Source organism: Hemicordylus capensis, chromosome 2 (genome assembly GCF_027244095.1).
Source record: "Hemicordylus capensis ecotype Gifberg chromosome 2, rHemCap1.1.pri, whole genome shotgun sequence".
NCBI lineage: Eukaryota > Metazoa > Chordata > Lepidosauria > Squamata > Cordylidae > Hemicordylus > Hemicordylus capensis.
In genome coordinates this window covers 276,008,642-276,034,174 of record NC_069658.1, presented here as the reverse complement: position 1 = coordinate 276,034,174, position 25,533 = coordinate 276,008,642, and the positions used below count along the sequence as shown (strand labels likewise).

At 44.9% G+C, this 25,533-nt stretch overlaps 1 protein-coding gene across 4 annotated transcripts in view; it reads right to left on the bottom strand.

Moving 5' to 3' along the window:
* Nucleotides 1-25,533, bottom strand: part of SLC25A26 (solute carrier family 25 member 26) — a 184,957-nt gene that overhangs the window by 123,239 nt on the left and 36,185 nt on the right. For 3 of the 4 annotated variants that reach the window (XM_053297812.1, XM_053297816.1, XM_053297813.1), the window contains exons 4-5: nucleotides 18,402-18,506; nucleotides 11,872-11,919 (exon numbers count right to left, since the gene is read on the bottom strand). In XM_053297812.1, the coding sequence (XP_053153787.1) occupies nucleotides 11,872-11,919; nucleotides 18,402-18,506 (153 nt within the window). The remainder of the gene's footprint in view (nucleotides 1-11,871; nucleotides 11,920-18,401; nucleotides 18,507-25,533) is intronic. The other variant, XM_053297814.1, reaches the window with a different exon arrangement.

Genomic DNA, 25,533 nt, shown 5'->3' with positions numbered 1-25,533 from the left:
ATCTCCTCCGGAATGGAGCGGGTGCATTCACATATTGGGCAGATTTACTCCAAAGTCCCTGTGAGCTTTTGGGGAGCACTTCACACATGATTTGGGTTTTTCACTGCTCGCTAGAGTGCAACCCGATTTATATCCGGGGTAAAAAAATCCACCTTTTCATCGGGTTTTTTGGATAGCATTGAGTTCACAGTAAAGCCTCACAGAAAACTTGTGGTAACGCCTACTGTGTGGATAACTCCCATATGTTGTAGAAAAACTCCTGACATGGGGAACTTATAGTGATCAGGGATATATCAAAAGTGTCATAGCCAAGATCTAAGTTCAAGATTGATCTGCATGTGGCAAACATAATGTGTATATGCTGGCCATAGTGGTTACAGTGCAATGGTTCTCCTGTGTAGTTCCGTATTTCCTATTTTATTATACAGGCATTCAAGTTCATAAGCAAAGCCTGTCCATAACAACACCATACAGATCACATCACCACATTTGGAAACAACTTTCTTCCTAACACAGCTTCATGCATGCTCTGCTCCCACCCTTCATGCATTTTAAGGGAAGGCAAGAATGGTCTTCAGCTGCTCTGGAACCACAGGGAGAAAAGTAAAATAAAAGGAGGCGCTCCCGCCCCCCACCCTATTTTGGGTTTTCCCCATTTCAGTACAGACTTGCTTTATTTTTTCTTCTAAATGGCAGTGATGCGGGGCAGAAATTGTTTTTTCTACTACTGTATTATTCCACAGAATATTTTCCATTTCTAAAAATGCATTGCTTTATCAAATTACTTAGTAACATATCCCCGGCTTACTGGATAAAGGAGGCACCTTTTAAATCGATTGCTCTCCTATATTTAGCAGAGGGAGAGCCACTGTCCCTACTCAGCCCAGCATATTGTCCCTTCAGAGGCTTAAAAAAAGAAAAAGATGGTGAGCCTTTTGAGGAAAGGAAGCATTATTCCCTTATAACAGTTTCCCCTTATATAAACTGCTTTGAGAACTTTTTGCTGAAAAGCAGTAGTATTCATAACAGCCGCCAACTGATAAAATACCAGTCATACTGGTCAGTTTCAAATTGGTAATTAACCTCTTTCTAATGACTATAGCCCTCTTCACACACATGTCAATCATGCATTTAAACAACATGTGAAGGGAAGTAGCAGGCAAAACCAGGGCTTAAAGCATGTACAGACAGAACCCATTCTCACCTTCCCCAAGATGTATGGGGTGGCAGGTGGTACAGCTGACAAGATCATGAGTCCACTCCATGCATTGATCGAATGCATTGACAGACATGAAAAGAGGGTTTATACCCTGGAAATGGGTCTTATGGGCAGCTCTTTGAGGATCAAATTAATGTTAACAGTTCTTAAATGTATACAATATAAAGGAAGTGCATTCTAGTGAATTGTGGCGTCTTAAATATTTACAAGGATCAAGTATCCCATTCATATGCAACCAGGGCAGACCCGCTTAGCTAAGGAGGCAAGTCATACTAGCTACCACAAGACCAGCTCTCCTCTCCTGGAGAGTGTGAACCAGAAATATTATACTGGAATCACATTTCAGCTTCAGTGATGGCAGAGGTAGAAATTATGAACTGCGGAGGTCTGCAGTTCAGTATCTGGAGTTAGCCAAAATGGCAGCAACAACACAATCATCCAATCCAGCTGGTCTATATTAATGCAAAGCTTCTCCTGGGCTAGCTGTACTACAAGTCCCCTTAGAAACAGGACTGAAACATACAGCTTTATGTTTATACTAGTATTTTTAAGCCCGTTAAAATAACGGGCGCTAGGACCTTTTTTCTTGTTGTTGTTGTTTCATTTATTCCTTCTCCCTCTCTCTTTCACCCTCCTCTCCTTTTTTCTTTTTCTCTCTCTCTCTTTCACTCCTTCCTTTTCTCTCCCTCTTCCTCTGTTTCCTTTCCTTCCTTTCTTCTCTCTCTCTCCCTCTCTCTCTCCTTTCCTTCCTTTCTTCCACCTCTTCTCACTCCCACCGTTCTTTATTTCTCTTTTTCTCTTTTCTTTCTTTAACGGGCTCGCTCTTTGTGGTTGGCTGCTCCTCCCTTTTTTCTGTTTTTTTTCCTTTTCCCTTCATTCTTTTCTTCTTTTTCTTTCCTTTTCCCTCCTTTCTTACTTCTTTGTTTCCTACCTTCCCTCCCTCCCTCCTTGTTTCTTTTGTCCTTTTCCTTCCTTTCTCAAACTGTTCCGTTCTCAAAGTCAGGACTCACTCCGGAACGTGCAAAACAACAGAGCCCTCTGGGCATGTGCTAAATGCTTATCCCTCCCCAGGACCATAGGCAGAGCTTCAGGGCACATTTCAACACAGTTTTAAGAAATGAACCAAACTCCAGCTCGGAGACAGCGGAGGGGGCTGCGATGGAAGGCCCTTCTTATCTGGACTTGGTGGGTTGCTGCAGGGCTCCAGGTAGTAGCTGCTGTAGCCGCGCTGCGGGGAGAAGAGGCAGACGGTGCGGCTGCGGTAGATGCAGTTGAAGAGGTAGCAGCGGAAGGAGGTGGGCTGCTGCTGCCCGACCGCCAGGGTGCAGCGCGGCTCGGCGCAGCAGGCGTCCAAACACTGCCGCGGGCATTGTGTGCCCTTTGACCTCCCCCCGCCCCCGCAACACTGCCTTGGTGGACGGGTTCCCTGGCAGCACCTGGACAGGATGCTCAGCAGGGTGGGAGGCGGGGCTGGCTTCCAAAGCGGGGGGTGCGCTTCAGTCGCAGCAGCCATTGAGCATGCTTGCAAGCAGAGCCAGCCTGACCCCGCCCCCCATCTTCTGTTTGCAGCCCCCTCCTTGCACCGAAGGCCTCCCTCCCCAGGACCATATCTCTGCAGCCGGCAGAGACGCCTCTGCTGGAAAAGCCGCCGGGCACGACTGGGATCGAGCAAAGCAGCCTCCCAACTCGGCCCCCTCCGTCAGCAACCTCTCGGTCTCCCGAGGAGGGATCCTCCTCGCCAGTCTCCTCGCCAGCAGCCACTAACACGCTGCTACGGGGCCGGGGCCGAGGGCTGCCACAGCTGCCTTGCTCCTCTGTCTGCCCCCCCCCGCCCGCCCAGCATTAAAGAGAGGAAGCCAGGCTGCCCGCGGGCCCGTCCTTGGTGCGAATGATGGAGTCGGGCCTGGCTGAGAAAAAGCCCCCCAAGCCGCCTGCCTCTCCTTTATCCCCCCTGCGGCAACGCCCCGCAGCCTCTGTCCTTTCCTTGTCACCGCCCCCGGCAGGGAGCTCCTGCTCGGAACTCCTCCAGCAGCAGCATGGCCACCTGGTGTCGGCGGTTGTGTCTCCCTCGGGCTGTTCTGGGCCTGTGCTTTGTGCAGGCCCAGAACAGCCCAGGGAGACACGGATGCAGACCCCAACGTTCCAAAGGCACGGACACTCACTTAGCACTTTATTATAGAGGATAAGTCAAAGATAGTTTAGTTAGGCAGGGGTGGGTCTTCTTTTTGCACTGCATTTCTGAATAAATGAAAATCTTCTGAATCATAGGAGTGGGGAAAACAAATTAGAAAAAAGCCTAACTCTCCACAGATTCACAGCAATTTAAAATGAGAGACAATTTAAAATGGGAGGGAATATGTCAGCCTTAATTACCACAGAGTAAATCATTATGTATTAAACTAGAGTAAAAGCTGCAATTCAGTAAAAGGTTGTTTTTTTACTCTTACATTCTCATTCATTATACTGTCCATTTTGGACATCTGTTAAAAGACTGCTGGTTTTAAAAAAAGCTAAAGAGAGAATACAGGATTGGGGGAGGGATTCCCTCCTTTCCACCCCCCTTTTCCCATGAACTAAATATAATGGAATTTTAACAGATGTTCTCCTTGGTCATAGTTAATAAAACAAATTCTACAGAAATTGAAAAGCTTGGCTCAGCTTACTAGGCTAAACCTTCAACAGAGGAGCTATAGATGTCGTCAGCTCATCACACCATCAGACCAAAAAGAATGCACAATTCCCCATACAACTGGCCCTATCAGAATGATCACAGTTTGCAAAAAGGATGCATAAAGGACACAAAGAAGATTCTCTCCCTACCCCTTCTGGCTTAAATTGCAAATGACATCATCACATGGACTCTCTTCACTCCATTACCCCTTACACTTGGGCCACTCTGGAAACTCACACAAACTTCATCAAATGCCTTGGTTCTCTTTTAATGTAACTGAAGTTCCCACTGCTTATAGCATAGTCCTATAAACCCTATTCAGACATTATGCTGTACGAGTGTACAGATGCCTGTACACTCATACATGGTTCTGTGTGAATGACTGTGCCTGCTTTCATTTTATGTGAATCTGGGTACAGGTCCCTCAAATATACAATACAGGTAGGAAGTGCACTGGCGTACCTGTGTTTAACAAGATACATGAATAAAGCCCTGTTCGGAGAGGACAGTGTACCTGAGTACAGCACATGCTGGGAAGCTTCTCCCCCGCCCCCCACACTCTGTACAATTATGATGCTTATCTGATGAGGCAAATGCCGTCACCGTGATCACGCATTTCCGTGATTGGCAGGCTGGGGCCAAGGTCATCTACTAAGTTTCATGGCTGAGTGAACATTTGAACCCAGGTCTCCCCAGACCTCTAACCATTATACCACACTGATTCAATACATTAAACCAGTATACATTTCAGAAGCCTGAAAAATTAAGCCATGTAAACCAATGCCAGTGGCATCACAGTCTGAGAAAGTTAAATCAAACTGGATGAGCTAGGAAGCATTTGGCTTCTGCCCAAAAATGCAGTTCCACATCTCAAACCCCTTTTTTCCTGGCATCATCTAGAACAGGCCTGCACAACATAATGTCTGTGGGCCTGATCTGGCCTGGGGGGACTTTTTTGCTGGTCCACAGGAAGGAAAGTCCTGCAGTGACAGCAGGAGCCATGAAGAGCTCTTGGCCGGTCTCATGACAAGCAGCAGTGACTCAATACAGTTGTCCAGTCGAGAACAAATGTCCCCCACCTGCCCCTGCGTCACAGCCCACTCTTGCCCCTCATCCAGCTGCCCCCTTCCTTTCATTAATATATTTGTAATAATTCATTTTGGTGTAATGATTGATGTGCTGAAAATTGACCTTGGCCCCCAAACACCAAGTCATGATTGGTTTTAGCCTGCCAGTAGATTTGAGTTATGTACCCCGATCTAGAACCACAAGACATCCCATGTCATCATGCTGTGAGTTGCCCCACCCAGACTGCACTTCATGGATTGTCTCTTGTGGGGGTGGGGGGGAGCAAATTGTAATGGTGTAATATCCACTTTATTTCCTCACACTAAGCAGGGGGTAGAAGGAGGTAATTTAGGAGTCCTGCTTCCAGCAATAGTCATGTGGCTCCCAACTCATCTAGTTCCTAATTCAGTGCATAAAAAGAACAAGGACATAACCAATGATTATCACCATATCTCCCATCCAGTACAGAAATGTTTCCACTAAAGGGGGACAGGAAAGATTGTGTGTTTGTTTTCTTATATTACATGTCTAGTCTAAGTGTGGAGTTTGACAATAATCCCAGCTGCGTCTCTAATTGGCTTCTTCTACACAGATCAGCAATTTAACAGATATTTCCCCACAAGACAGTAATATGTGTTGTTGAAACGTGAGTCTATTAATACAGAGCTAAAAAGGCCCCCCTTTTAAAAAAAATGAACACCACCTGATCATTTGTGATTTGTTTCATTCTGAAGTGAAGTCACATTTTATTCAACAATAATTTGTTACTCATTCTATCAAGGCAGGCGCTAAAAAAAAAAAACAATATTTCAACTGAAATTGGTTGTGAAGGAACTTTTATGAATACGCATAATGGAAGGGGCCCCAATTAAATTTCCAACAAAGTGTTGCCATTTTGAGTAAACAAAGTTTTCTCAGCAGGGTCACATACTGTGCTAAGAGAGCCGCATGGAAATTAATTACCACCCTGACACACGTCAAAACCCATTTTTAAGAGAGAATAGCATCCAGTTGTAACCGTACATTTTATCTTTCTGTGGGTATGCAAAAAAATAAAAATAAAAATCAGTATTCCTTGGCAGTTACATTTATTCATTTATTCAGAACCCCTCAGAGAAATCAAAAAGGCTTGTTGCCCCTTTTTTGCCTGCAACCAGATGAAATCTCAAGGAGTAACACGTGCTTAGTGAGGCAGAAAATAAGTACAGGATAGAGCTACAGTGGAGGTTATGTTTGAGAAAAGCTGAGGTGTCATCTCTTCACACAAAGAACGAATTTGAGGCAGAAATCCTAGAACAAAGAAAGCCTCATCACCATTCCCCAGTACCTACAGCTACACTAAAAGTGGAATTATTGTTATAACAATATTTACAGAGGACATAAAATGGTTGCTACTTTATTTCAGCCTGACGAGGTTGTCACTATTTCCTCTAAATGCATGAAGGAAAGATATTTTTAAAAAGAAATAGCAAGCTTCTGAAGAAATATGTGCAAACAATACTTTAAACAACATAAACCTAGCATAAACTTTGTCAAAAACCCATAAGATGTTTTGGTTCTGTTATTAACAGTTTATCAAATTTTGTTTTTCAAGCATAAAATTATTTACAGTCCTATATCCCATTCTTTCTATCCTTCTACCCACCCACCCTCAGCCAAGGAAAGGGAAGGGGTAAAGAAACATAATTTTTGTGATTATTTATTTATTTAGTGCATTTTTATACCGCCCAAACCCAAGGTCTCAGGGCAGTTCACAACAAACAAAAAAAAGGGCAGTTCACAAAAAACAAACAAAAACACAACAAAAAACAAACAAACAGGGCAGTTCACAACAAACAAAAACATAAAAATCAATTAAATACTAAAAACAGTTTAAAACAAATCAATAAACAACCCAAAAGTTAGAAGGCTTGGGTAAAAAGATGAGTCTTTAGACACTTTTTAAAAACCACTTGAGATGGGGAGACTCTTATTCCCACGGGAAGCAAGATCCAAAGTCTCAGGGCAACAACAGAGAAGGCCCGTCCCTGGGTGGCCACCAGACAACATGAAGGTAGCCACAGATGAGCCTCCTCTGATGTACACAGTGGACGATGGGGATCATGCAGAAGAAGACGCTCTCTTAAGTACCGTGGGCCTAAGCTGTTTAGGGCTTTATAGGTTATAACCAGTACTTTGTATTTTGCCTGGAAACTTATTGGCAGCCAGTGCAACTCCTGTAATATAGGAACAATATGGTCTCTTCAAGATGACCCGGAGACCAACCTGGCTGCCACATTTTGTACTAATTGTAGTTTCCAGACTACATACAAAGGCAGCCCCACATAGAGCGCATTGCAGTAATCAAGTCTGGAGGAAGTGTACTACTATTTTGAGATCATGAACCTCAAGAAATGGACGCAGCTGGCATATCAACCGAAGCTGATAGAAAGTGCTTCTGGCCACTGCCTCAACCTGGGGAAACAGGGAAAGGTGAGGATCCAGAAGTACTACCAGACTGTGTACCTGTTCCTTCTGAGGAAGTGTGACCCCACCTAGAATAGGTAGATCAATATTGCTTCCTGAGTGATGACCCCGCACAATAAGTACCTCCGTCTTGTCTGGATTCAGTCTCAGTTTGTTATGGCTCATCCAGCCCATTACTGCTTCCAAGCAGGCATTCAGGGAGGATATGCCTTCTCCTGGTGATGTTGACATGGAAAAATAGATTTGGGTGTCATCAGCATACTGATAACACCCAGCACCAAACCTCCAGATGATCTCTACCAACGGTTTCATGTAGATATTAAAAAGCATTGGAGACAGTATCGTGCCCTGAGGGATCCCATATAAAAGCTCAGATTTTGAAGAGCAACAGTCTCCAAGCAACACCATCTGGAATCTGCCAGAGAGGCAGGAGTGGAACCACAGCAAAGCAGTGCCTCCCACCCCCAACTCCCTCAGACATTCCAGAAGGATACTATGGTCGATAGTGTAGAAAGCCACTGAGAGATCCAAAAGGACCAACAGAGTCACACTTCCTCTGTCCATTCCCAATCGGAGATCATCCATCAAACCAACCAAGGCAGTCTCCACCCCACAGCCCATTCAAAATCCAGTTTGAAATGGGTCTGGTCAGTCAGTTTCCTCCAAGACCGCCTGGAGCTGGGAGGCCACCACCCACTCAATCACCTTGCCCAACCATGGGAGGCTGGAGACAGGCCTCTAGCTACTAAACTCCGAGGGGTCCAACGCAGGCTTCTTAAGAATAGGTCTAATAATTGTCTCCTTTAAACAAGGAGGCATCCTGCCCTCCCTCAGAGAGGTATTTACAGGTGAAACTCGGAAAATTAGAATATCATGCAAAAGTCCATTAATTTCAGTAATGCAAATTAAAAGGTGAAACTGATATATGAGACAGACGCATTTCATGCAAAGCGAGATAAGTCAAGCCTTAATTTGTTATAATTGTGATGATCATGGCGTAAAGCTCATGAAAACCCCAAATCTCCAATCTCAGAAAATCAGAATATTACATGGAACCAATAAGACAAGGATTGAAGAATAGAACAATATCGGACCTCTGAAAAGTATAAGCATGCATATGTATTCAGTACTTGGTTTGGGCCCCTTTTGCAGCAATTACTGCTTCAATGCGGCGTGGCATGGATGCTATCAGCCTGTGGCACTGATGAGGTATTATGGAAGACCAGGATGCTTCATTAGCGGCCTTCAGCTATTCTGCATTGTTTGGTCTCATGTCTCTCATCCTTCTCTTGGCAATGCCCCATAGATTCTCTATGGGGTCAGGTCAGGCGAGTTTGCTGGCCAATCAAGCACAGTACACTGTATACTTTTCAGAGGTCCGATATTGTTCTATTCTTCAATCCTTGTCTTCTTGGTTCCATGTAATATTCTAATTTTCTGAGATTGTGGATTTGGGTTTTTCATGAGCTGTACGCCATGATCATCACAATTATAACAAATTAAGGCTTGACTTATCTCGCTTTGCATGTAATGCGTCTGTCTCATATATCAGTTTCACCTTTTAATTTGCATTACTGAAATTAATGGACTTTTGCACAATATTCTAATTTTCCGAGTTTCACCTGTATAATTGCCACCAGACTCTCCACAACAACCCCCTTGCCAGATAGTATAAGCCACGTTAGGCAAGGATCAAGCAGACAGGTGGTAGGACGCACCGTTCTGAGCAGCTTGTCCACATCCTCAGGAGTCACAAACTGAAATTGATCCAGTCTAACCACACAAGAGGAGTTGCTGGATACCTTTGCATCTGACACTGCGATAACTGTGGAGTCTAAATCTAGACTGACCTGAATACGAGATACTTTGTCCACAAAAAACCCATTAAAAAAGTGTCACAGTGGGCAACTGATGGTTCCAAATTCGGATTCAGGGGATTATATAGGAATTATTGAGGCTCTTCGCATGACCGCGTGGAACCGGGATAAAGGAGGCCAGCCCGATTCTGCACGTGTGTGTGTTGCAATGGGAGCCACGCGGCTCCCGCCAGCAAACCTTCTAAAATACCCCTCCCCTTAAACGAGGTTAGCAGAGAGAGCGCTCCGCTAACCTCGTTCTTCTGATCTTGAGACGCTGCGGTGAGGCTCCGCACCACAGTGACTCACGAGGATACCCGGGCTCTAACAAGGGGCACTTGCGCGGGGCAACCTGGGACTTCCAGGGGCCAGGTGGCCCCCAATCCCACCGCCCCTACTGGCCCCAATGCGGAGCCGGTAATTGTGTGGCTGGCCGATCAAGCCGCCTAGGAACGGCTAAACTCGCTCTCCCCACAGAGCCCGGTTAGGCTCTCCACACTGCTCGTGTGGAGAGCCTCATTCTCCTTTTGCTCTGGCATGCCACCCACCCAAAGCCCTGTTAGATAATAGTTTAGACTCTTTTTTTCTTACTAAAGTTAAAAGGAAATTGTCCCACGATGTTAAACCAACCTTTTAAGTGTTTTCCCTGCTATTGCAGGCCTAGGTTTTGTTTCCTATCCCCTGTACATTTTGTTTACTTTACCAACTTTCAACAGCAAGCTCTGACCATATGTCATGATTCAAGGAAAGCATAATACCCAGCGCCGATGAGAGGGGGTGGGAGCCAGTACAAATTAACGGGGCCCAGCTGTCTGTAAGGCTAGGGTTGTCAAAAATGGGGAGGGGGATGTTTTTCAGCCGGGGCCCGAACCAACTCTTGGCGGCCCTGGTAATACCCAGTGGACAGGGTATTTCATCTTGCCAATGAAAGATGCTGCAGCAGCTTTCCAATCTGAATAGGAGACAACACAGGTAAGGGCAATGCAGTGAGTCTTGCTGAAAAAGCATTATAGAGCACAAAATAAGACTGAATTAGAATTGCTATATGGGGTTTAAAATAGGGAATATGTTAATTGAAACTAAAATCAATGCATACTGTATATTGCTTGTATCTTATAATAAAATGTTAGTAACGAAGAAGATGGAAGTTGTACCCTGAATAATAGAAAAAAGGTTGCACAAGAGTGCAAAAGAGGGTCAAATCAGAGCATCAGTAAACTCAACAAGACCTCCACTCCTCTGAAAGTTAAAATACCTAGCTTAGACTTGTGCAATGGACTAAATCAGATTTTAGAATCTGAAGTAGTTAATTAGCTTATCCGCCAGCAAGCTACATGTCTAGATAAAAAGTAGAGAACAGTTCAATCTACTGCTCTGTCTCAAACAGGGCAGTATGAAGCTCATTAACATTTTTTACTTCTAACTTTAAAGGAACAGGATCTGAATGGATGCAAATATTGGCAGCCTTGCAAATGCATTTTCAGGGGATGACTACAGAAGGCCTCTTCTACTCAACCCGATGTCCCTCCCCTTATGGTTCTTCCTGTTGCCACGGCTATTGCACACCACTGCCCTTGGCATGGTGGTCCTGGCTCATTGGAGATATGGCAGTATGCTCCAGCAAGGGAGGAGACAACTGTTTTGGCAGGAACCCATCCCCAAAACAGAGCAAAGCAAGGCCAGTTTCCATCTCCTGAGTGAGCAATAATCAATCACTTCCTTTATTACAGTCACCGACCAGCACAGTATACAAACAGACAGAAGCCCAACAAAATAAACCTACAAGGTTATGATACAATAGTTAAGCACACAGTTAAGCACTGTTAAAAATGATTCTTAATGAACTCCTGGCAAATTTTATTGGCTATTAAACAGAATTTAGCCACATTATATGATCTCAAGTCATTCTGGTCAGTTAAAAGATAATCAAGATAAAAAGAATCTGTACAACCTGGATGGCAGCTAATAAAAGGGGTTATATGTTTATACCGTATATCTTGGTAAAATTGACAATAAAGGAGCACATGAGCCATTGTTTCAATAGCTCCCAATTTGCAGAGACAAGTGCATTCTTTGTAGGGGAGTTTTTGATATCTCTCTTCCAGGACTGCTGTTTGCAAGGCATTGCATCGTGCCTGTGTCAAAGCTCTGCGGTACTTTGGCATGGTTATCTGGTTTAGGTATCTGGCAAGGTTGAAACTCAGAACTTGGTTGCCCAAATGGACACCAACAGGAATAGAGCCCTGATCAATGTGACACCCCATGTCATATATTATTTGTCCCAGAGTTATCAGTGCAAAAGGGAAGAAATCATAACGTTGCAGCCTTTCCTCCAGCTCTGAATTTCCTCCAGGTCTAATAGACAGCCAGAGCAACCAACGGCAACATCCCAAGTACATTGTGTAAGGCACGAGAAAAAGAGGAGTAGAAACTGAAGTAAATCTGATTTTGCTCTTGCTCCATATCAGCCAGGTAAAGAGGAGCAAGAGAGTTGCTGTCTTAAAATTCCATTTTGATTCAGCTGTACAATAGTCAAGAAAGATATACATCATTTTAAAAAAGAAATGAAAAAGAAAAACCTAGTGTGTTACCTCTCTTAATACCGTACTTCTATAACCTCGATAAAGTCCTAGAATACCCTGCAAATGAACAAGAGAAAGCTTCAGCCATTGCGAATTATGCTAGCAAAGACTGCAATTTACTGATGATTACATGGCAGGTATTACAGCTTTACTGAGCACAATACCCAGGCTTACAACCAATTGACAATATTGATTATAAACACACTATATATTGTCCTCCTAGCTTTACTGACAGAAGAGAGCTTTATCCCCACTTTCAAAACTTGTTTAACGGCTACTAAAAATAATCAGTTACAGTTGCACATTGAAGGGACAATGTTATCTCATGATTTAAGTTAGAAGAACAGGAAGGCACAGAAATATGTGAACTCATTCTTGCCATGCTTAACATTTGACTTGCATCGCTGGTATAAAATCATCAACCATTCAAATTGCACATAAACAGAGCAGCAGGCATCAAGCCAATTATCAGAACCAATTCAATGTAAGCCTTATCAGACAATTTGTCAATCGTATATAACACGATTAAAAATTTGTCTAATAAAAAAGGTCTAATTTGGTACAATACAACATCGTACTGTATCACATCAAACTGTACCAGTGTAGTAGGGGGGCTCACCTAAATTCAAGAAGCAGGCTTCCTTCTAACTTCTGATTGGAAATTAGCTGCCTTCTGGGCAGCCACAATGACAGTGTTACCTTTTCGTCCATAATGCCCTGGAGAAGGAAACAATATTTTGACGTTGCCTCCTTTCTCCAGTGCTTTGCAAGGAAAAAATGGCCGGTCACTTTAACTCAGAGCTGCTCAACTTAGGCCCTCCTGCAGATGTTGGCCTACAACTCCCATAATCCCTGGCTATTGGCCGCTGTGGCTGGGGATTATGGGAGTTGCAGTCCAAAAACAGCTGGGGGGCCTAAGCTGAGCAGGCCTGCTTTAACTATAGTAGGCAGCCATATTCCTCCCCCCACCCCGCACCACCCAATAATGCTCCACGATTATTAAAAGGACACATCATGACATTGCTTCCTTCTCAGTGCATTGCCGGGGGGGGGGGGGGGACAATTACAGGAGGAAAAGGGTGGCATTTTTAAGGATCCCTGCGGTAGCTGCACAGAAGGCAGCCAAATTCCAATCAGAAGTTAGAAGGAAGCCCGCTTCTTGAATTCGGGGTAACTGAATTCTTGAATTCAATCCCAACGCATCAAAATGATCTGATATATTATTTATTATTATTTTTTACATTTGTATCCCACTTTTCCTCCGTGGAGCTCAGAATGATGTTCATGCTTATTTTTATCCTCACAACAACCCTGTGAGGTAGATTAGGCTGAGAGATACATGACTGTCCCAGAGTTACCCAGTGAGTTTCATGGTTGAATGGGGATTCGAACTCGGGTCTTCCCGGTCCTAGTCCAACACTCTAACCACTATACTATGCTGGCTCTATTGGATGCCTAATTGATCGAAACAATGCCTAAAAACCCTGTGCATCAGCAACATCATGCATATTAACTGGTATCTGATTGGAACTAATACCAAAGGTTTGCTCAGTGCTCAGCTATAGTTCTCAATACTCAGGGACACCTGAAATTTAATACATGTGTAGGCATACGTTCAATTCTTTAACAGTTATGACTTGGAGTTTTTTCCAAGAAAGGCAAGCAGTCTTCATTGCTCTTTAAATGGAGACAGAACTTTTAAAAATGCACTTGTGTGCATTCTGTAGACCAAGAATATGAATAATTTCATATTCACTACCACTATAACTTTTTTCCATCTCATTGTCAGTCCACCTCGACAATGGAAATTGGTCATGAGAAGTGCAAGAAAGGAGACCAGGCATGGCTGGGTATAGCATGATAAAAAGATCAGCGAGCCTGAGACAGGAAAGGGCAGCAAACCAAGTTGCTTTGTTGTTCTTATAAAAGGGCAGGTCTAACGAGAAGCTTTTTTGCAAGATTTGCCTTCAAGATATGAAGCTGCCTTCTACCTAGTCAGACCATTGGTCCTCTCTAGCCCAGTACGGTCTACTCTGATTGGCAGAGGTTTCCAGTATGTCAGGTAGGCGACCTTTCTCATGACTAGCGACCTAACTCTAAGTGGAGAGCAGAGATTGAATCTGGAAGCTTTTGTATGCAAAACATGTGCTCTGCTATTCAGCTGTGAGAGGAGCCTTATCTATGTTCTGTTGAAGGTTCTAGCAGGTCTGACAGGGCATTCTGTACTTCCCTCTGTCCAAGACTCAGTGCCAGGACAAATATCCTCCAGCCCTCATGAACTTGGATTCATCATGAGACCACCACTGCAAGCCATTGCCACTACTAAAGTGGCAACGTGACAATCATTGATACGTGGGGTACTTCCTAATCAGATATGAACTAGCAGAGCAAGATTCTTCCAAGTCAAAATTATGCCTCTGTTACAGTTTTAGTCATGGATCCAAAATATTGACCTCCTTGCCCAAGTCTTTGAACTTCCACTACATACCTAGAAAAAGTGTGCAAATAAGGTGTAACTGGATATAACGAATTGTGTAATTGTTAATTCAGTGACTCGCATTTCATGATAGTGAAATGTAATATGAGTAGATTATAAGCCAACCTTTATAGTGTTACAATTCCTCCTTTTCCCATGTTATTGTTTATAATGGCTTTTACAGTGTACTTTTATCTTTGTTTACTGCAGATAGCCACTTGTACGGATGAAAAAATATGTGGTTCCTTTGCTCTAGCTTTTCAGGGAAAGCTTATATTTCTATCATTAAGTCTGAGGGCCACATGACATGTTCCCCCCACACCAGCCCCGCCGACACAGATAATTTTCATGGGTCAAAACCACAGAAGGATTATTTATCTACAAACCACAATATCAAGTACTAGTATTTTTAAGCCCGTTAAAATAACGGGCGCTAGTAGGGTTGTGTAGTTATGTTTGTTTGATCTGTATCTCCTCTACAGCAAGGGTTGTGTTTTTTGTTTTATTTCCCCTTTTTGTTTTCAGTAAGTCTTTTTAAGTGTTCATTTTCAAGTTTTGTTTATTTTCCCGATATGTATGTAATTTACTTATTGGGGAAATAAGCAGAATTTTTAAATAAAAACTTAGTAAGGCTTACTAAAAACAAAAAGGGGATAAAAAGAGAAAACCTTTTCTGCACTCTTTTATTTCCTTTCCGCTCTCCCTTTTTCTTGTAGCTCCTTTTTCCCTTTTCTTGTTGTCTCACTTTCTTTTGTTCTTCCATCTCCTTTATGTAGTTTTTCCATACTTATAAGGTTATTTTATGTTTAAATAATAATCTTTATTTGTTTTGTTTTTTTAACTAATTTCCCCCCCTCTCAACTCTCATAGTATTTCTTCATCTCTTCTCTCTTTTTTGTGTGTTTGTGTGTGTTTTTTCTCCCCCTGTCTGTTTCACTCTCTCTCTGTCGATTTCTCTTTCTTTGTTGTTATTTTTTCTTTCCTTTTTTATTCCCCTCTCCCTTGTCCTTGTGTCTATCCTTTATCTCCCTTTTTGTTGTTGTGTTTGTTGGTGTTGTTGTTCTTCATTGTCCCTTTTTTTGTTCTTTTACAATTCTGAGGCTAATTTTTGTTTAAATTTTATGTTTTATTTTTTGTTTTCTTGGTTCCCCCCCCCCCCCTTCCCCTTATAGTATTTCTTTATACACCACATTTTTGGTGAATATTTTTTCTGAGCCTGCTATTAGTCTTCCTTGTTCTGGGCCTTCTAATACCCTGATCACGATGTCTTTAAAACTTCTAACTCTGGTTTAAGGTATGTGCTTCTTTTCAGGTTGCTGGTATCAGGAATAATATTGGTTTTCTATGTCTCTTGCTTGCTGAAGCAGGCTCTGGCTACCCCTTTTTTCCCTGAGCAGTGGGATGAGGATTTATGCCAAAGTGGTTTAGGGTGGAGTAATTTGTAATCTGCGCTCTGCTGCGTTATAGTATGGCCTGTATGGCGAAGTCAGTGGTTCTGGTGTAATTATAATTTTCCCACTCTTTGGGTAGTTCTCAGGGCTAACTTTTGTGTATGTCTTTCTTATTCCTTCCCCCCCCCTCTGTTTGCAGCTGCTGAAATGTTGGAGTGTTGTGCCCCTTCTGCTTTCCTCCTCAATTTAGGCAATTTTCTCACTGTCTTATCTATCGTGGGTATAATCCCAAAAGCAGTGTTGAGAAGTATTTTCTATTAAAATATGTTGTGCAGTGAGTTCACTTTGTACTGAGTTTTGAATCTACTCCCTAGAGCAGCAGTGAGAAGTGGTTTCTAAATCTTTGTTTTTAAAATTTATCCTTTATCTTTTCTGCACCCCAGCATATATATATTTGTTTTTTTATTTTTCCTTTTTTTGATGGATGGTGACAGATACTCACTGTTCCTGTTGCATTAAAGAGTAATGGCAGGAGACTCACAGTGTTAGTCTGTCAATTTATCTTGCTGCAGCTGCTGGTCTAAATTTAAAGCAGCGTGGTTTTTCTTTTCTTTTTGTATTTTTCAAGCAGTCTGTTTCCTGTCCTCCTTCTCTATCTGTCTCTTTCTCCTATTTTTCCTTCACCCTTTTTTATGGGGGGTGTGTGTGTTAAACTACTAAATGTGCAGTCATCAATTTTCACTTCACAGCTTTTTAAGAATAATATTGCAGGTTAGTTCTCTGTGAGTGGAAAGGAATTGTCTCTGGTTGTGAGGGCTACCGTGTAGGTTGGTGTGCTGTCTCCCCTCAGAGATTTTTGAGTTTGGTGTAACATCAAGGTACCCGTTAGTATCTCTTGGCAATTTGGTGACAGTAGTAATCAACGTGTGGTGCTCTGTTTTTTGAGCTTGCTAAATAAAAGATCAATGCTTATTCCACTGTGAGTGGAAATGAATTTTTTCTGGTTCTGAGGGCTTCCCTCCCGGTCGGTGTGCTGACTCCCTTCAGGGAGTTTTGGCTCCTGGCAGTATCTGGTTGAAATTCAGTAATAGAAAGCCGCTCCTGGATGTTTTGAGTAAATTTTGGCAATGAAGTGCCTGTAGTAAGTGTTGTGTTTCACTCTCGAAATAAGCTGCTCTAACGGTGACAAAGTGGAGACCGTTAGTCAACTGGGCTGCTGCGCGCAGTTGCTATTTATCCAGGCTGTTTTCCCGCCCGTACTTGGAAGGGGGAGGGATTTCTCTGAATGTGATTGGCTGGCCAGGGAAAGGGTGAGGAAATGGAAGCTGCAGTGCTTGTGAAACTGTGTGTTCTGGCAGTCGGTCCTCACAGCTGGCTGAGTCCTCCTCCCCCCCCCCCGCCACGTGTAAGGGCTGAAAGGGCGAATTGAAATACACCTCCTGCTGTTGCCGCTGACCAAGCTGTCTTGTGCACATTAAGCTCCAAGCCCCGCGTGTAAGGGCAAAAACGGCCCTTGAACATGTCCCTGGGGCTGTTGGCAGCAACCCAGCTTCTGCCCTCCCAGCTGCCGAGACCTCTTCTGCCCTGCGTCACGTCCCTCCCTCCGCCGCCCGCTCGCCCTCCCAGCTGGTTGAGTCCTCCCTTCCACCACCCTCTTACGTTTAGGGGCTTAAACGGCCCTTCAAAATGCCACCGCCCACCCTCCCAGCTGCCGAGACCTCTTCTCCCCGGGTCCACGTCCTGGCATAGTTAGTAGAGAAGGAGAGAGGAACTCACATGCCAAGCTCCCCACTCCTTAAAGCCTCATCCCGTACTGCCGCTTTGACCGAAAAGGACACCTCTTGCGTCCTTTTTATCCAAAGCGCCAGTACAGGAAGAGGCTTTCAGGAGTGAGGAGGTCTGCATGCGAGCTCCTCTCTCCTTCGCTACGTTGGCTAGGCTAACGATTTAAGGACGTTTTCCCGGGAATGAGAGTTGTGTGTGGGGTAAGCAGGTTTCGGCAGCTGGGCGGGCGGTTGGCGGCGATAGCCGTGTGGCCATTTTTAGGGGCCGTTTTGGAGAAAACACGGGGGCATTTTCAAGGTCCGTTTTGGCCCTTAAATGTGGGGGTGGGGGTTTAAAGCTTGTAGGGGGGGCGGACGGTTGGCGGCGGCAGCCGCGGGGGCAATTTAATGGGGCATTTTAGCCCTTAGACGTTCTTCACAATATTCAAAAGAAGATGGCCGTCGGTGTCTGGGCGGCCGTGTCTTTTTGGGCCGATCTGAGCATGCGCTCCGCGCATGCTCAGAACGGCCCAAAAAGACACGGGCAGCACGGCTGCACGCTTAAGGCTTTTATGGTATAGGATGTGGAAGCCACAATCGACATCCGCTTCAAAGAGGGTGGTACAGTTGCAAAATAGTCACATGGTTTTCTCACATGGCTGCAGTGCCCACAGGTTCACATGTGTTTTTCCTATACGGAAATCATTACCATGTAGGAAAAGTGTCATTTGTGAAGGGGCCCTGCAAAAAGGCCTGCTTTCCATGTTGCCGGTGAGAGAATACTTCTAAAATTGATTTCCTTGACTAAAACTGCAATAATAATTACTGTTAAACACACACACAAACAAACATTCACAACAGCATTCACAGTTCCAAAGTTTTAACTAAAAGCTACTTCTGTGATCTTACCTCTTCATATACAGTGTTGGAAAGGATCCGTAAGGTACTGGAGGAGGGAGAAACTTGGGCTCTCTGTTTCACAACTTCAGAGGGAACCCGTATTAGACAAGCAACCTGAAAAAGAATGATACACTTCAATAAGAAGCTCAGAGTGTTCAACATGTTTCTAACTGCTGTTCCTTAAAAGGTGCCCCTTTCTTGTCAGGAAAGCAAGGTATGATTTATATCTTGTTGAGCAATTGTGAGCCTTGAAAGGAGGAAGGCAGAGCAAGTGTTTGTTTCTCAAATATGCGACTTGTAATGAATAAAATAGTTGCCAGTGCAATTTTTTTTTAAAGGGGGAGCCTGAAAGTATGTGCAACCTTTCCATATTGTCACACACTCCGTTTCTAGAACTGCTTGTATGTCCACTTTTCTTTTTAAAGTAAGATAGGCAAGCAGCGCCATCTAGTGACCAACTATAAGTACAGTACTCATTAGAATGTGCACACGAGCACACAACTGCTACTAACGCAGAGCACATATTAAAAAAACATTTACTTTTTCCTGAAATCAAAGAAAGATCTGTTAAATAGCCCCTACCTCTGCACTGTAGGCCTGATGGCCCCAAACAGCTGCTACTCTTAAAAAACGAGACCAAGTACACACTGACACATTTAATGTAATGTGCAGTTTCTCTCCCTAGATAGTTCCATGGGGCAAGTAACTGCAATTGTGCTAACCAGTGTTCTACCATGATCCTATAAAAGGACATTAGCCTGATTCAGAGAGGCAACATGGCATAGTGGTTAGAGTGTTGGACTAGGACCGGGAAGACCCAAGTTCAAATCTCCATTCAACCATGAAGCTCACTGGGTGACTCGGGGCCAGTCACTTATCTCTCAGCCTAAGCTGCCTCACAGGGTTGTTGAATGATAAACATAAGCATGTACTCTGGGCTCCTTGGAGGAAACGCAGGATATTATATTATTATTATTATTATTTATTCAATTTCTATACAGCCCTTCAAAAAATGAGTCAGGGTGGTTTACACAGAGAAATAACAAACAAATATAAATGTAATATATAATGAAAATATAAATAAATGTAAATAAAAAAATTTTTTAAAAGCTGTACGAGTGTGTGAATGATTGTACCTGTGTTCATTTTAAAAATGAACCTGGTACTACAGGCTCTTCAAGCATGGTAAAGATAGGGAAGTGTACAGGTGTACCTGCGTTCAACATAATATGTGAATGACTGTACCTGTGTACAGATCTGTACCTGTGTACACTATTCACTCATACAAGTGTTGAACATAACATGTGAATGGGCCTATTACTAGCATATTGAGAAGAACACAACCAAAATGATAAGGAAGTCCGATATCATCATAAGGAAACATAATAGCTTTTATTTCTCAAAACTTAATTAATTAATTATTCACTCATTCATTCGATTTCTATACCACCCTTCCAAAAATGGCTCAGAGCGGTTTACACAGAGAAACAACAAATATATAAGACTAGTATTTTTAAGCCCGTTAAAATAACGGGCGCTAGGACCTTTTTTCTTGTTGTTGTTGTTTCATTTATTCCTTCTCCCTCTCTCTTTCGCCCTCCTCTCCTTTTTTCTTTTTCTCTCTCTCTCTTTCACTCCTTCCTTTTCTCTCCCTCTGTTTCCTTTCCTTCCTTTCTTCTCTCTTCCTCTCTCTCTCTCTCTCCTTTCCTTCCTTTCTTCCACCTCTTCTCACTCCCATCGTTCTTTTTTATTTCTCTTTTTCTCTTTTCTTTCTTTAACGGGCTCGCTCTTTGTGGTTGGCTGCTCCTCCCTTTTTTCTGTTTTTTTTCCTTTTCCCTTCATTCTTTTCTTCTTTTTCTTTCCTTTTCCCTCCTTTCTTACTTCTTTGTTTCCTACCTTCCCTCCCTCCCTCCTTGTTTCTTTTGTCCTTTTCCTTCCTTTCTCAAACTGTTCCGTTCTCAAAGTCGGGACTCACCCTGGAACGTGCAAAACAACAGAGCCCTCTGGGCATGTGCTAAATGCTTATCCCTCCCCAGGACCATAGGCAGAGCTTCAGGGCACATTTCAATACAGTTTTAAGAAATGAACCAAACTCCAGCTCGGAGACAGCGGAGGGGGCTGCGATGGAAGGCCCTTCTTATCCGGACTTGGTGGGTTGCTGCAGGGCTCCAGGTAGTAGCTGCTGTAGCCGTGCTGCGGGGAGAAGAGGCAGACGGTGCGGCTGCGGTAGATGCAGTTGAAGAGGTAGCAGCGGAAGGAGGTGGGCTGCTACTGCCCGACCGCCAGGGTGCAGCGCGGCTCGGCGCAGCAGGCGTCCAAACACTGCCGCGGGCATTGTGTGCCCTTTGACCTCCCCCCGCCCCCGCAACACTGCCTTGGTGGACGGGTTCCCTGGCAGCACCTGGACGGGATGCTCAGCAGGGGGGGAGGCGGGGCTGGCTTCCAAAGGGGGGGAGCGCTTCAGTCGCAGCAGCCGCTGAGCATGCTTGCAAGCAGAGCCAGCCTGACCCCGCCCCCCATCTTCTGTTTGCAGCCCCCTCCTTGCACCTAAGGCCTCCCTCCCCAGGACCATATCTCTGCAGTCGGCAGAGACGCCTCTGCCGGAAAAGCCGCCGGGCGCGACTGGGATCGAGCAAAGCAGCCTCCCAACTCGGCCCCCTCCGTCAGCAACCTCTCGGTCCCCCGAGGAGGGATCCTCCTCGCCAGTCTCCTCGCCAGCAGCCACTAACACGCTGCTACGGGGCCGGGGCCGGGGCCGGGGCCGGGGCCGGGGCCGAGGGCTGCCACAGCTGCCTTGCTCCTCTGTCTGCCCCCCCACCGCCCGCCCAGCATTAATGAGAGGGAGCCAGGCTGCCCGCGGGCCCGTCCTTGGTGCGAATGATGGAGTCGGGCCTGGCCGAGAAAGAGCCCCCCAAGCCGCCTGCCTCTCCTTTATCCCCAATGCGGCAACGCCCCGCAGCCTCCGTCCGTTCCTTGTCACCGCTCCCGGCAGGGAGCTCCTGCTCGGAACTCCTCCAGCAGCAGCATGGCTGCCTGGTGTCGGCGGTTGTGTCTCCCTCGGGCTGTTCTGGGCCTGCGCTTCGCGCAGGCCCAGAACAGCCCAGGGAGACACGGACGCAGACCCCAACGTTCCAAAGGCACGGATACTCACTTAGCACTTTATTATAGAGCATGGTTCCCTGTCCCCAAAGGGATCACAATCTAAAAAGCAACGTAAGACAGACACCAGCAACAGTCGCTGGGGGGCGGGGTGCTGTGCTGGGGGTAGAGAGGGCCAGTTACTCTCCCCCTGCTAAATAAAGAGAATCACCACGTTAAAAAGGTGCCCAGTTAGCAGGGGACAACTTCTGCCTGCTATGAAAAGAAACACATCAAGCCAGATTGTTTCTTTTCTTTTCTTGTGACTTAGACATTCCATGAACATTTTAGGTAGAAAGAGGGTAAAAACTTTACATTTTCATTTCAAGTTTACATCTATCTGTCTATCTAAATTTTCTTATATATCGCCTCCTCCAAAGACTCTACGCAGTGAACAACGACAATACCAATACCTAATAAACAATACCCAGTAATAAACAATAAACAATAAACAAATAATGAATATTGAATACTGAATAATTATTAGGCAAACACCTGGTGAAACAGATGGGTTTTAAGAAGGGCCTTAAAAGCAGCCAGAGAAGGAACGAGTGTTCCAAAGAAGAGGGACGGACACAGAGAAGGCCCAGGCACCACACACTACGCCAGGCCCTGAGACAATAAGAGGGCCAGCTGAGAAGACCTCACAGGACGGGCTACAACTGGCCGAGAGAGGCAATCTCTACATAACATATTAAAATGTGATATATTAGCACAAATAGCACAACAATGTCTTTCCTCAGCATTACTTTAAGAAGGAGGAGAGCTGGTCTTGGGGTAGCAAGCATGAATTCTTCTCTTTGCTTAGCAGGGTCTGTCCTGGTTTGTATTTGAATAGGAGACTACATGTGAGCACTGTAAGATATGCCAGGGTTGCTCTGGCAAGAGCACTAGCATGCTTGCATGCAGAAGGCTCCAAGTTCCCTCCCTGGCATCAGCAGGTAGGGCTGAGAGAGACTCCTGCCTGTAACCTTGGAGAAGCCGCTGTGTCATCTGGACTAGATGGACCAATGGTCTGACTCAGTATAAGGCAGATTCCTATGTTTGTACTAGTCTCAAAGCATGCATGAGGTTAGCTTTCTTCCACAATTATGCATGGGCAGTTGCTAGTGGACACACAATCTCACACCTAATTTCTGCCTCCACTCCTATCCCATCTTATGAAAGCCACTCCTTATGAAAACCAGGAGAATCGGTGCTTCCCCAACTCTCACACTGTTTCACAGGAGCAGGCATATTCCCTGTATTACAACAATTGTTATGGTGTTGGAATCAAACGGTCAATGCCTCATTTTGGATGAACAAACAAAAAAGGGTGGAAGGCAGTGTTCCCTCTAAGGAAGAGTGTGCACATGTGTGCATTCACATGTTTTTTGATGTCCGCTCAGGTTGAATCAGGAAGGCCCCAATCTGAATGCATGTGCGTGCACACTGCCTTGATACTGCCGCCCAAAACAAAACTCATTCCGCACACAGATGGAAAAAAAATTAGAGAAAACATTGGTCGGAGGGAGAAGAGGACATTATTTCTTGTGATCTTTACACCCATATGGTCTGACAGGGATAACCAGAACCAGTAGGTTCCACTCTAAAACGGTTTGGCAGACCAGAGAATTAATCCATCCACCTGTGCTGGAACGGTAGAGTGGTATGACTAAAAAAGAGTCTACAGTCTTCTTAGGGAGGCACAGAGAGGCCCAACATGGCTTGGTCTCTCTAAACACAGCTGACCGTCTTCAGTGTACAAAGCAGTGCAGAGCTATTGCCACTCCCTCACTGCCCAGAAGTCTTTAGCAAAAGTGAAGGATAGAGCCATCTAGGGCACCACAATAGGCCCCAGCTCACCTACTTCAAGATGCCTAGAAAGAAAGAATATTGCCATATGCTCAGCAGGCAGGAGGCCCCAAGGTAGATGAGAGGAGATCTAGGTCTGAAGATGTGCCCAAGACCAGGTTTTGCCTTGCAGTGTGTGAAGGCATGAGGCCTGAACCTCCTCTTTTTGTATGTAAGATTTCTGTATTACAATTGCTTTGTTTACTCCCTATGATTTTTTTTAAAAAATGTGCAGGGGTAAAAAAAATTCACAGCTCCTGCTCTATAGTTTGGTTTTGGAGGGAGAAGAATTGTACTGGTTTAATTTTGGAGGGAAGAAAGGGTTGATTTGATTGGATACATTTTAAAATAATGGAGGGAACTTGAGTTGTTTTGATTGATTTGGTTGAAAAAATTTGGAGGGAAACAGTGGAATATAAAGAAGCTGCCACCAGCAGAGTTTTAGTGCAAGTTGGAAGCTGAAGAGAGTCCAAGGAGAACAAGTTGCCGTCACAGTCTGAGAAAATGAGAGCTGGTGCTGGAAAGAGAGCTGAGAAATCATTGCGAGAGTATGTCATGGCTCAGACTTCTGACTCAGAAGAGTCAGAGCAGGAACGGGAGGATTCGCCTGCTCAGAGGCACAGCAACAGGATTTGGCAGGGAGACCAGATTCTGGAGCTGAGGATTCGCAACAGCTGCCAGACATGAATCCGGAGGAGGAGGAGGCTGGGATTTCACCTGTCTTGAGAAGACGGCTCAAGAGGAAAGCTCAGTGGGAGTCACACAGGCGCAGGAGATCACAAGAGAGGAAGCAGAAGTGCTGACTCAAGGAAACCTGATTGGCTGCTGGTTCCCTTGAGCCATATATATTTAGCGGTCTGTGAATTGCTCAGATGCCGTTAGCAACTTTCGCTGACTGCAGACCGTGTGCTATTTTGAATTCCCAACTTTTCCAAGTTCCAGTTTGCCCTTGTTTGTGCTTTCCTGCTTTGTTCCATTAATTCCTTGTTCTGGTGTCCTTCGTTCTTTTCATTCCTTGCTCTGTGTTTTCTTTTCAGTTATTACTCAGTTATTGTTAGAGGGGGGTACCTAGTTCAGTTCAGGGGACTTGATTCATTTTCTTTGTGAGCCTTTTATTTTCCTTCGTGCAGATTCGCTGCTACTTTGTTAACTCACAGGGGGAGTGCTGAAGGGGGTTGTAAATCCTGTTGGGTTAGCCAAGCTAACAGATTTACGACAGAGTTGTGACTCTCTGGAGAACTGAAATACTCCTAAAGCAGCTGGAGAAACAGTCTGGGATTGAACCCCCAGAACTGGGAAGGAAGAGCAGGAACTGAGACTGAGCAAGAGACAACCCAGGATTGCTGCAGAAGCTGTGCTAGGGATGACTGCAGAGACATAACTATAATAGGGCAAGGGGAGACAGTTGTCTGGGGGCACACTGACTGGGGGGGCAGCGGCAAGTCACATGACTGACTCCCATAGCCACGCACCCACCCGGGCTTCCTTCAGTTATTTTCATCCTACAAAATTGATGTGAGTGTTAAGACCTGGAGCTACCAGAACAGCATGCCTTTCTCTAGTACCATTAAATGACTTGCATCGCCCACAATTTACAAAACCTTTAAAAAAATAATTTAGGATGATGTTCTATTGTGGCACATAGGTTGTATGTGTGTGTATTTTACTATGCTTTTTGTTAACACTATTCAGCCTCATTCAAGATTTCTTTACTTCATGAGCTGAGCTTCAGTAAGGGGGGCATTTTAAAAGTTGCCTCTGGGCCCACTCCAACCTTGCTATGCCCCTGAGTGATTGCAAGGACTCTTGGTAAGGGCTCAGAGTTAGGGCCAGGTATTAGTGCAGGATAGATTGAATGCATTTTTCTCATATCTATATATTTATTTCTCCTAGGCATACCTGTCGCTACTCTCATGCATGGCAGCTCTCATGATAGTTTGCAAGCACCTGCCAATCAGCAACAGGGAGAAAATAGAGATGCCAGCCGCCAGTGGGCAGCCGGCTGGCGGGAGCAGGCAGCGGCCACCCGGCCAGTAGGAACAGGTGGCGTTGGGCTGGGCCGGCCACCGGGAGCAGCAGGTCACTGCGGGCCTGGCGCAGCCACCAGCAATTGACTGACTGGCAGGCAGGAGATGGTGACAGGCCAGTTTTTTCAGCTGACCCACCAGCC